The sequence below is a fragment of the Vombatus ursinus genome, unplaced genomic scaffold (assembly GCF_900497805.2).
Source record: "Vombatus ursinus unplaced genomic scaffold, bare-nosed wombat genome assembly UNPS02014945.1, whole genome shotgun sequence".
Taxonomy (NCBI): Eukaryota; Metazoa; Chordata; class Mammalia; order Diprotodontia; family Vombatidae; genus Vombatus; species Vombatus ursinus.
This window is the reverse complement of record NW_020954723.1, coordinates 3,539,204-3,552,147: the sequence shown is the minus strand read 5'-3', so window position 1 is coordinate 3,552,147 and position 12,944 is coordinate 3,539,204. Positions and strand designations below refer to the sequence as shown.

General features: G+C 34.4%; 1 protein-coding gene across 1 annotated transcript in view; it reads left to right on the top strand.

The window, feature by feature from the left end:
• LOC114029978 (Fanconi anemia group M protein-like) overlaps nucleotides 1-12,944 on the top strand; it is an 89,715-nt gene that overhangs the window by 68,693 nt on the left and 8,078 nt on the right. Inside the window, exons 17-21 of the mRNA XM_027844625.1 lie at nucleotides 1,982-2,107; nucleotides 3,524-3,677; nucleotides 5,312-5,418; nucleotides 7,080-7,643; nucleotides 11,382-11,763. Of these exons, the coding sequence (XP_027700426.1) occupies nucleotides 1,982-2,107; nucleotides 3,524-3,677; nucleotides 5,312-5,418; nucleotides 7,080-7,643; nucleotides 11,382-11,763 (1,333 nt within the window). The remainder of the gene's footprint in view (nucleotides 1-1,981; nucleotides 2,108-3,523; nucleotides 3,678-5,311; nucleotides 5,419-7,079; nucleotides 7,644-11,381; nucleotides 11,764-12,944) is intronic.

Sequence of the window (12,944 nt, the reverse complement as noted above, 5' to 3'; positions counted from 1 at the left end):
ACCAATTACAAATGTTACAAATCCTGAAGTTCTACTGTTTTGGTTTTTTTTTTGATGGTTGTATTCTAGACTACTAGGTAGCTCAGAGGATAGAGCACTGGGCCTATAGTTAGGAAGACCTGAGTTCAAATCCAGCCTCAGACATTCACTGGCTTTGTGACCTTTGGCAAATCACTTAACCTCTGCCTTAGTCCATTGGAAAATGAAATGGCAAACCACTCCAGTAGCTTTGCCAAGAAAACCCCATATGGGGACATGAAGAGTCGAACACAGTTGAATGACTGAAAACAAATTCTAAGCGGTCAGCAAAATGGACTGTTGACATTTGTTTTTGTTCCTGTGATTAAAGCAGATATGAGATAGATAGTTTTGCTTTCTTTATCACATTATCATGATGCTTGGCACTTAGGTAGCACGTAATACTGGTAATTTGGTTTTCTTCTTCCTTTTTTTAAGTAAATTGACCAAAGGTTTATCTATTTTATTGTTTTTTTTTTTTCATAAAACCAGCTTTTAGTTTTATTTATTAGTTCAATAGTTTTCTTAATATCAATTTTATTAATTTCTGCTTTGGTTTTCAGTATTTCTAATTTGGTGTTTAATTGAGGATTTTTAATTTGTTCTTTTTCTAGTGTTTTTAGTTGTGTGCCCAATTTGTTTATCTCTTCTTTGTCTATTTTATTCAAGTAAGCATTTAGAGATATAAAATTTCCCCTAAGAACTGCTTTCTCTGCATCCCATAAGTTTTGGTATGTTGTCTCATTATTGTCATTCTCTTGAATGAGTTTATTGATTGTTTCTATGATTTGTTGTTTGACCCATTCATTTTTTAGGATTAGATTATTTAGTTTCCAATTATTTTCTAGTCTATCTTTCCATGGCCCTTTATTACATATAATTTTTATAGCATCATGATCTGAAAAGGATGCATTTAATATTTCTGCCTTTCTGCATTGGATTGTAAGGTTTTTATGCCCTAGTACATGGTCAGTTTTTGTGTAGGTGCCATGTACTGCCAAGAAAAAAGTATATTCCTTTCTAACCACATTCAGTTTTCTGCAGAGGTCTACCATACCTAACTTTTCTAATATTCTGTTCACCTCCTTAACTTCTTGTTTATTTTGTGGTTAGATTTATCTAGTTCAGAGAGGGGGAGGTTGAGGTCCCCCACTAGTATAGTTTTGCTGTCTATTTCTTCCTGTAACTCCCTGAACTTCTCCTCTAAGAATTTGGATGCGATACCATTTGGTGCATAAATGTTTTTTTCAGGAGGTGACCTGTGTTTTTTGTTTTTTTTTTTCCATTTCTACCTTGCCGTCTTGTTCTGAAATATCTGGTCAATTTTCCTTTGTAATTTCTTGAAATACAATGTTTAGGCTCTTTTTTTGCTCACAAGTTTCAAGAAATCCAGTGATTCTCAAATTACCTCATCTCAATCTATTTTTCAGGTCATTTTTTTTTCCTATGAGATATTTTACATTTTCTTCTATTTTTTTTCCAGTTTTTTTTGGGGGGGCTGGCAATGTGGCTAAGTGACTTGCCCAGGGTCCCACAGCTAGTTGTATTATATGTCTGAGGCCAGATTTGAACTCAGGTCCTCCTAAATCCAGGGCCGGTGCTCTATCCACTGCGCCACCTAGCTGCCCCCTTTTTTCCAGTTTTTGACTTTGTTTTATTGTTTATTGAGGTCTTATGGATTCATTAGCTTTCATTTGGACAATTCTAATTTTCAAGGAGTTATTTTCTATAAGATTTTGTACCTTTTTTTAACCACGCTGTTAATTCTCTTCTCATGTCTTTCTTCTATAGCTCTCACTTGGTTTTTTAAATCCTTTTTAGCCCCTTCTTTAACTCGTCTAGGAATTCTTGCTGGACTTCTGTCCAGTTTACATTTTTTCTTTGAGGGGTGGTATTTTATGCTATAATAATAACCGTCATCATCTTTTAGTTTATCTTATACATTTTTTTCTGTTTATTATAGTCAGAATCATCTAGTGATGAAAGCACAGATTTTCATAAACCAGTTCTAACTCAAGATGATTTCCAGAGCAATAACAGGAATCGTCCCACAAGTATGAGAGCCCCCAAAAGTTATAGAAACCTAAAGGTGCGCTTTCTAATTCCTTCCTGGTAATTCTATTTTGTTTGTTTGTTTATTGACTTTAAAAAAATAATTAGCAACTTCTCTACTAAAGGCTTCTTCTGATGCCTCATTATGGTTTCAGGTGACCCTGGGTTCTCCAAGGCTCTTTTCCTGCCATGCTGTCATTCATGAATCAACTTAACTGATTTTAGAGGAGTTCAGTGCTAGGGTGGCTCCAGTGTGTTTGCATATTTTTTTTAACTACAGCAATACTTGAAGACAAAGTTGTAGAGAGGTTAGGTGTTCTAAAGATTACAAGGCACATTGTGAGATAGGTAATGGAAATATTATTGTCTCAATTTTACAGATGTGGAACATATAGAGCAGGGGTTTGCAGACTGCAGCCCAGAGGCAAAATCTAGCCTCCCACCATAAAATGACCAGGGAGCTAAGAAGGGCTTTTACATTTCAAAATGTGATAAAACTTTATTTTACATCGTAGAAAACATTCTCAGCTCCATAAGCTGTAGTCTGTGGCACTTGTTCTCCTGCCTCTTCATGACAATCTTTATCAGCAGAGGCAGCATGACTCAGACAAGAGCATGTATCCTTGAAACACAGAAGTATAATTGGGAATGGCTTTTCCCTATTTTTAATGAAGTAAATTTCTAGTTAAGACCAGTATTTTCCTATAAAAGGATTTATATCCATATTAATTCACTTTGACACTGCCATTTTCATGAAAGATTTTCCCGCTTTCAAATTTATCTTAGTAAAACAAGATGAAACAACCTCATCAAATTGTATCTAGAAAGAAAAAAAAAACTTCAAAACATTTAAAAAGTTATTTGAGCCAAAGTTTCAGATTTTATAAAAAACTAAAGATACTAAATTTGTGTTTCAATGGTAATGGCTGTTTCTTGGGATTGAAATACTCTTTGGTTTTGTAATACTGCATGAGAAATTGTCAAAGTAAGACACATTTTTCATGGAAATAAAAAATTTCCTAAGTTATAATTTGTGTGCATGGCATTAAAACAATACACATTAATATTGTTTTTCATAATTACTGATATGGTTCAAAACATCAGGAAAGAACTCTCTTTAGGTGCTGGGAGTTTCCTCTATCCAATATTCTTTGCTGTCCCACTTTATAGAACTGTTTTATCTTCCACCATAAAATGATTTGAAATGTCAAGATGTTCAGGGATTAATTAGAAATATGCAGTTTACTGGCATGAACCAACTCAGATGATTTGAATGTGATTCTTGAAGAAGGCCAGATTAAATTAGGTATTCTAGATGTATTTCTCAGTGTCATTTCCTGGGTTTTTGTTGTTGTTTTTTCACGTAGGCTGTTGTCATTGCTTTGGTACTGGTTTCTTCCAGGTGTTAAAAAAAATGAATGTTTATTTTAAGCTGTTCCTTTATTTTTCTTAGCATGAAGGCAGGCAATTTTTAGATGAAGAAGCAGAGATTTCACAAGATGCAGAAAGTATTTCATCTGATGAAAGTGAAAAATCAGAAAATGAACAAGATTCCTTACTAGTTGGCTTCCTAAATGATGGGACTCAACTTTCACAGGTTCTAAATGGTAAATGCCACTGTCATTGTTATTCTCATTGTTTTAAAATCCTTTTGCCTTTGCTCATGCTCTAAGTTTTATTTGGTTTGCATTAGAAGCTATGCTATATAGGCAATGATTATGGAAAGATGATTATAATTTAGTGTAGTGTTAAATAATTCTTTCAATTCTTATTAAACTAACATCACTCAAAGGAGTTAAATTCTGCATTGTACATTGAATTCATGAACAGTTTTGTCTAATCTGTCTCTTGTATTCATGCCTTCTTCTCAATTGCCACCACTCTAATTAAAGTCTTAATTACCTCTGCATTATCAGTTGTAGTAGGACCTTTACTGGCTTCCCTGCCTCCATTTTTTTTTTTTTTTTTGCCTTCTCCATCTCTTACTTCATCCAGTCACAAAAATAATCTTCCCAAAGCATAGATATGACCATATCACTTCCCTGGTCAAAATACCTCATTTTCTCCCCTTTGCTATTAGGATAAAGTACAAGCTCCTCTTGGTGTGTCAATGTAATGGATAAGTGGATTAGTCCTTGGGTTTAAATTACTGGGTGCTGAAAATGCCCCAATGGAAGAGACACAGTTATGAGGCGAAGAATAACTCAGATAAGAGGGAAATCTACAGCCCTTGTGTGGTCTGTTCCTTCTAAACATTATGTGGCACAAATAGCCCTGGCTTCCTTTGACCTGCTGTAGGTTATACAACTTACCCATTACCAGAAGTACAAGTTGACATGCAGGACAGTGTCCTGGTGCTACATGGACCCAAAGCCCTCTGTGGCAGAGAGGGTTTTATATAACCTCTTGGGGCTCAGTAAAGAATTAAAGGTTAGTTCTCTTAGGCCTGCTCTCCCAAGGAAATCTCTGACACTTCCTTGGAGCTTAATCACTACCTCGAGGTAACATCCTCCCATGATGGTCTTCCCCGAAGTACAATTTAGGAAGGAGTCAGGAACTGAGGACAGTCTGATTCCTCAGAAACAGAATTCGCAGCCTAGTAATTCATCTGCTCTCCTCTTCACTTGACAAAGCTTAGACCCTCTGTAGTCTGGTTCCATCTTGCCTTTACTCTTTTCAGGCATGTAAAAGACAGGCTCAATTATTGTCTGGTTTTTAAATCCTTCCTATCCTTTTCTATTTATAAATTAATAAATTTTCAGAGACTTTCTCTTATACCTGGAAAGCATTCCCCTCTTCATGTACATTTTAAAAAGCTTCTTTTGCTTAGAAGGTCTTCCTGATGTGCTGTCTCCTCCCTGAAATTTTTTCGGATCATTCTCTCACCCCTAAGCTGAAATTAAATTACTTTTCTCATCTTTTATATCTGTTCCCCTTACCTTCTCACATTCTACTTTTTATCATTCTCCTAATTATATCTTTATGGATTTTGTAAAATGCCTTGCATATAGTAAGCATTTAGAAATATTTATTTAATCATCCCCGATGTCAGTTTATTCATATTTTAGCCTTTAAGCTTTTAAAAGATTGCTTTTCAAAGGTACTTCCTGGTCCTTCAAAATAGGTGGTTAACATTTCCTGAGGAACACGATTTATTTAAACTTAGATTAGTTTATAGTTAACTAATCTTTGTGGTTAATATTTTAATGTATATTTTTAAAATTAAATTCTCTTCATGTAGATTCTGAGATGAAAAGTGTTTATCTGCAGTCTGTTCGCAGTCCATTGGTAGGCAATATGTATAAAATGGTGCACAAGAAATATGATTCCATGAATATTTTCTCACAGGTATGAATTTTCAGTATGTAAGAATTTCCTGTTAATGTGGTTGAATGGGTTACTGAAAAAGGTTTTGTAATCTCTTTGGTAACTATTTAAAATGAAATCTGGTAAATTTTAGCTGTGATATCTAAAGGATGGAGAATTAACTAGATGAATTTTCATGGGCCCTTTTAACCCCAAATTGTTATTGACTATTGGCATGTGACATGTTTTTACCTATAATTTTTACTTATGGTTTTTAAAACTTTCCTATCTTGTCTGAATTTTTGTAATGAAAGTATCTCTTGCTTACATATAACCTCTCCATAGGACCATACACCAAGTCAAAAGTAGCATTTCTCATAGGACTAAGCATACTGTAATACATGTTTGCTTACTGAAGGACCAAACTATTTCTTGGGAATAATTAGTAATTATTGGTAAGAATCATCCAATACTTTTTCTCTCCAGATACTTAAATAAGCATTCTTAAAGTGCCATATTACATCTATACTGATGTCATTAGGATTATAGGATTACAGCTGGAAGGGATGCTAGAGATCATTTACTTCAACCACCTTATTTTAAAGATTTAAGAATGCTTAGGCCCAGGGTGTCATAGTGAAATAGAATTGTATAGGTAGTAAATAGCTAAGCCAGAATTAGAAACCACATTCCTTAACTCCAAATCCAATATACAGGGTAGGATTGATATTAGTTATAGTTTAATTTTCTTTCATAATGAAGAGAATAAGGCTTACTGTCTTGACACTTGGTGTTAAGCTGGTGATAGGTAACTTCTCGTATACTAGTACTTACCCAAAGCCCACTTCATAGTTAAAAATGACTAATACTTTGGTATTCGTCATCAATAATTTTGGGACCATGTTATTCCATGGTGTATTGTGAAATACTGTGATTTATTACCCATTTTGTGAAAGTATTAACTTTTTCTTACCTTTAAAATGACAAAAAGTACCTGTATTATAGTTGATATTTATAGGTTATTTTATAAAAAATTTATCTTCTTTAAAAAAAAAAACCCAAACCCAAACAGTATCATTTAAATATGCAAATGAGGTGAAATTAATCTAGGTCCTAACTGTTTTGTATTAACTAAGAGTCAGTATATGAAGTGATACTCTTCAAAATTTTTATCAATTACCTTATACCTTCATTAGATCAAATTTCACGTATATGTATTATACATATATATACACACACACACACACACACACACACACACGCACACTTTTTTTTTTAGACTGAGGCAATCAGGGTTAAGTGACTTGCCCAGGGTCACACAGCTAGTAAGTGTCAAGTGTCTGAGGTCACATTTGAACTTAGGTCCTCCTGAATCCAGGGCCAGTGCTCTATCCACTGCGCCACCTAGCAGTCCCAATCTTTCTTTTTATTTTCTTTTTATTTTTTTTAGTGAGGCAATTGAGTTTAAGTGATTTGCCCAGAGTCACACAGCTAGTGAATGTTATGTGTCTGAGGCCAGATTTGAACTCAGGTCCTCCTGACTTCAGGGCTGGTGCTCTATCCACTGCACCACCTAGCTGTGTAGTTTCATTAGTTGTCTAATAATAGTCATGGAATAAATATACTAGATGATAAACAAATACTTGGACTACAGTAAAAACTTCAAATTCTGTTATATTTATTTTGAAATTTTATTCTGTTAGATTCCTGAACAAGATGAAACTTATTTTGGAGACAGCTTCTGTGTTAGTGATGAGGAAGAACATCCTATCAATGATTCAAGTGAAGAAGTATGTGTTGATTTCAACTTATTAAACGAAGACAGCTTTGCTGATGGAAGGAAAAAATACCATACACGACGTTCTGCAAAATTAAAGCGAATTAGGACACAGAATAATTTTGCATTTAAAAAAAAGAAAGTATCCAGAATTATTATACCTGATGATTCAAGTGAAGAAGAAAACATTGTTAATGATAAAACAGAATCTGATAATGTAATTGGTAACATAAGCATTTGTAGCAAAACAGAAAAACAAGATGATTGTCTCCAAAAATCGTTACTTTCTAGATCTTTCACGAGAGATGAAGAACTTGTTAAACCAGATGTGGTTAATAATTCAATCAAGGAGGGACAAAAGGAGCCACTTAATATCACATGCACAGTTTCTAAAGCTCTAGACACAAAATCCCAATGTAATTATAAAACTAGATCTTTATTGAATGCTGATTCACTGAAAGACTGCAAAAATTTTACAGTCCAGCCCAAGGTATGAACCAATAAAAATCCATCATGTTCTCATAAATTTTAACATGTTTTTGTTATATGTCACAGGAATTCATTAAGTCCAAGTAAAAATTAACACAACTCTTCAAACATGCGTGTGGAACTTGCAAGTGTTGTGTTGAACTATAGCAGTAAATACGGGATGTTTAGCTTTATGTTCCAAGTGTGCATCTTGTGAATAACATTGTTGGATTTTGCTTCTTTCCGTTACCCTCCTCCATTTTGTGAAGCATTCCATCCCCCTCTTGCACTTATGATATTTGTGTATGACTCATATAATGTGTATAATTCACCATTATATTTTATACAAGAAAGGGGGTCCACCCTTCTTTGTATAAAAAAAAGAGGAAGTGAAGGAATCAAATTTATAATTAAAGAGGTCTGTTTCTATTCCTCTGCCCCTTCTCTCTTTATCAATGCCAATCCCCAACATTTTCTGTCCTTCTAATTGCCACTCCTCCAAAGTTGAATCATGTTTTGTTATGAAAGTTCCCTCCGTAACTCTCCTCTCCCTCTTTTATATTTTTTCTAGCCTCCCCCCAGTCTGTTTCCTAGTTCCTGATTCCCTGTTGAATTTAATGTATTTCTATGCCAATTTTAGTGCTTCTGAGAAGAATAAGGTCTTGAGATACCTGGTCCCCCAGACTCTATCCTGGGCTTCCTTCCTCCCTCTGGCTTTTATAGTCCTTCATAACTTGTCCCCTTCCTCACCTGTCTCTTTCCAGTCTTACACTTTGTACTCCTTATTTTACACTCTAGTAACACTAGTCTCTTTGCTCTCCCTCAGATAAGCCACTCCATCTTCTTACTGTGCATTTTCACTGGCCCTTCCCTATGCTTGAAGTGTTCTCCCTCCTTGTCTCCAGCTCCTGCTTTCCTGACTTTCTTTAATTCTCAGATAAAATCCCACCTTCTGCAAGAAGTCTTGCCTGGTCTGCCTTAATGTTAGTGCCTTCTTTCTGAGATCATCTCCAATTTGTCCTGTATATTACTTGTTTGTATATAGCCATTTGCAAGTTTTCTTCTCCAGAAACAGTACACTCCATCTCTTGGCTATGTCTGTCTCCCATGCCTGGAGCGCTGTCCCTCCTTCATCGGGACTACTGATCTCCCTGGCTTCCTTCATATCCCAACTAAAATTTTTAATTCCAGTTCTTCCCCTCTTCTAATTATTTCCTATTTATCTTGTATTTATAGTTTTCTTTGTATATATTTATTAGCATGTTGTCTTTAGACATTAGATTGTAAGCTTCTTGAGGGCAGGAACTGTTTTTCTCTCTTTTGTATCCGCAGTGTTTAACACAGAACCTGGCACATAGTAGGCACTTAATAAATATTAATTGGATTTAATTCTCTATTAGACTCTATTCTCTATATTTAATTCTCTATGAGCTCCTTGAAAGCAAGTACTGTTTTTTGCCTTTCTTTGTATCTTTCATGTTTATCACAATGCCAGTCATGTAACAGAAACTTATTAAAATGATTGTTCTTACAGGATGTCCTCGATGTGGTTAATTTTATAAAAACTAGATGTGCAAGTAGTAGAATCTTTACCATACTTTATAATAAGATGGGGAGTTGCCATGAAAATTTTTTGAACTGCAAAAAAGTTTACAGGCTATTATGTGGCAAAAGACTTAAATTTTAAATGGAATTTATCTTATTTTTTTCTGCTTTGTTTTGTTGTTAATGTACAGAAGTACTGATGAATTGTGTGGATTTATCTTATGTCTTGCAACTTTGATGAAGTTATTAATTGTTTCATTAGTTTTTAAGTTGAATCTTTCTAAATTATCATATCATCTCCAAAAAGTGATAATTCTGTTTCTTCTTTGCCTATAATTATTATCTCAATTTCTTTTTGTCTTATTTCTATAGCTAACAGTCCAATACTATTTCAGATAATAGTGGTGATGATGAATATCTTTGCTTTATTCTTGATCTTATTGGAAAGGCTTCTAGTTAATCCTCATTATAAATAATGCTGGCTCTTAGTTTTAGATGGATATTAATTGTCATATTAAGAAACAATCTATTTATTCCTTTGATTTCTGGGTTTGGGTTTTTTTTTTTTTAGAGGAATGGGTGTTGAATCTTGTCCAGACTCTCTTTTGCGTCTTTTGGTATAATTATATTATTTTTGTTGTTATTAGTGTAGTCAATTATGATTATGGTTTTCCTAATATCAAACAACACTGCATTCCTGGTATGGTCACAGCTTCTTATTTTAATTCTTTCTAATTATTTCAAGGGTATTTCTTGTAAACAGCACATTATTGTATTCTGCTTTCTAACCCATTCTGTTATTCTCTTCTGTTTTGAGTGAATTCAGCCCATTCACATTCACAGTTATAATAGATAATTACGTAATTTCCCCTATCCTGTTCTCTCATACTTTTCCTTCCCTTTGTTTTCCCACTTACTTCTCTGTGGAGAAGTGGGTGGGTGGTAAGAGGAATGTTTTGAGATTCACCTTCCCAGTTAGTTTGTTTTGCTTACTATTGATCCTCTCTTGATCTTTCTTCTTGCTCCTTCCTCTCCCTCCTCCCCTTTCCCTCCTGTTTTATTTTTTGTTTAGTAAAATGTATTTTTGTACCCAACTATGAGCGTATGTTTTAGTATTCTTTCCTGTTTTGACCAGTTCAGATGAGAGTGAGGTTCCAAGTATCACCTCTTCCCATATCCCTCACTTGTCTTCTGTGTGTACACTCAGATTACGTGAGATAATTTCCCCTGGTATATTTCTACTTGACACCTAAACCAAAGAGAAGCAAAACAGAGAAAACTATAAACTATATACCTAATGAACATTGATGCAAAAAAGTTAGATAAAATATTAGTAAGGAGACCACAGCCATGTATAACAAAGATTATACATGATAACCAGATTAGATTTACATTAGGAATCCAATTAGGAAAACTATCAATGTATTATTAACCATTAATTTTTCATTTACCTATTAATGACAAAAACAACAAAAACTGTATGACTATATCAACAGATTTCAGACAAAGCATTTGACAAGATATGTCACCCGTGCCTGAAATACTATGAAATATGTTCAAGGCTAAACTTTAAAAAAAAAAAGACTATTTACTGAATATATGCTTAATAGCCAATATAATGAAAGTGTAGTTTCATGATGAATTAAAAATTGTATATTAAAATCTTTCTAACTTAATACCAAATCATGTAAAAACAAGTGATTGCAGCTAAAAGAGAACATGAAGTATACTAAAAAATTTTTAAGATAAAAAATAAAAAAAAACTCTCCTTTATTTTTAAGTTTACCACCTCCCTACAGGGAGATGAGTCGTGTTTAATCTTCATTTTGAAGGTCTCATGGTCAGATTTCTAAAGTCTTCTGTTTTCTCTGTAATGTTATCATTTTAGAAATTGTTCTCTTAGTTTTGCTCGCTTTTCTCTGTAATTCATAAAAGTCTTCCAGTTTCTTCTGAAATTGGCCATCTTATAATTTCTTATGGAACAATAATATTCCATTACATTTGTGTGACACAATTTGTATCTTTCTAGGCATAATCCTAAATTGCTTTTATTTTATGAGTTCCTATCTTTGTAGCTATTCTCTATACTACCTTCATGTCATTTTTCATTTTAATTGATAGCTTTAAAAAGTTTATATATGTATATATAGGAAGATAATTGTGGATTTTTCTACCTGAATGTTCTTTATGCATGTTTTCTTTTTTTTCCCCTCAGCTTAATAGTGATCTGGAGGATGTTAATTCAAAACCTGTAGTGTTATGTGGTTCCAGTTCAACTGAAAATTTGGCTCTGACACCTACTTCACTTAGACTAACAGAGAAAAGGCAAAGAACCTGTATTCTTGTGGATAGCCGGGAAATCTCCTCTGGTTCAGAAGTCATTTCCTCTTTGAGAACCATTCATGGATTAGAAGTAGAAGTCTGCCCACTCGATGGCTGTGATTACATCGTTAGCAACCGAATGGCAGTGGAAAGAAAATCTCAATCAGAGATGATGAACAATATGAATAGATGTAAGCTTGTTGAAAAGATTCAGTATTTACAGAATATGTTTGAAAGAATATGTGTGATTGTGGAAAAAGACAGAGAGAAAACAGGTTTGTATTTAAATGATGTTTTTCCATGTTTATGTTAAAAAAAAAAAAAGGCAAAACCATTCCTTTGCCTTCAGAATATAGCCAGAGGCCCCTAGATGGTGCACTGGGTACAGTACAGGTCTTGGAGTCAGGAGGATCTGAGTTTAAATCTGGCCTCAGACGCTTAATAGCTGTATGACCCTGGACAAGTCACTTAACCCAATTGCCTCCCTGCCCTCGTATATACATACACACACACACACACACACACACACACACACACACACACACACATTTTGTGTGTGTTTGTATGTGTGAATATATGTATATCAAGTTCTCAGACTTGTAAATTAACTCTATACATTGCAGCTAGTGGCTCCTCACAACTCCCACTTTATTCCTTCTCCTATGTGTTAGAGATGTGGAGAGGGTGTTTGCGCATGTGATGGTATAGTTAGGCTGAGAATGGAAGGACGCTGTACTTTTTCAGGACCGTGGTTGTTATTTTCATTGCATTAATATTAATTTATGTTTCTACTAAATTTCATTATTTCAATGCTATTTAATGACAGCTATCATTTATTTAGTCCTTTAAGGTTTATATGATTTAATTGATTAGAAAAATGCAAATTAAAACATCTCTGAGGTACTGCCTCATGCTTATCTGATTGACTGATATGACAGAAAAGGAAAATAATAAATATTGGAGAGAATGTGGGAAATCTGGGACATTAATGCGCTGTTTGTGGAGTTGTGAACTGATCCAGCCATTCTGGAGAGCAATTTGGAAATATGTCTAAAGGGCAATACAACTGTGCATACCCTTTGACCCAACAGTATCACTACTTACTACTAGGTCTGTATCCCAAAGAGATTAAAAAGAGGAGAAAGGACCTATTTGTACAAAAATATTTGTAGCAGCTCTTTTTGTGGTTGCAAAGAATTGGAAATTGAGGTGTGACCATCAATTGGGGAATGACTGAACAAGTTGTGATGGAATATTATTGTGGTATAAGAAATGATGAACGGGGCAGCTAGGTGGCGCAGTGGATAGATCACCGGCCCTGAAGTCAGGAAGTCCAGTGTTCAAATCCAGCTTCAGACCAAACACTTGATACTTACTAGCTGTGTGATCCTGGGCAAGTCACTTAACCCCAATTGCCTTTAAAAAAAAAAGAAAAAGAAATGATGAGCAGGATGAT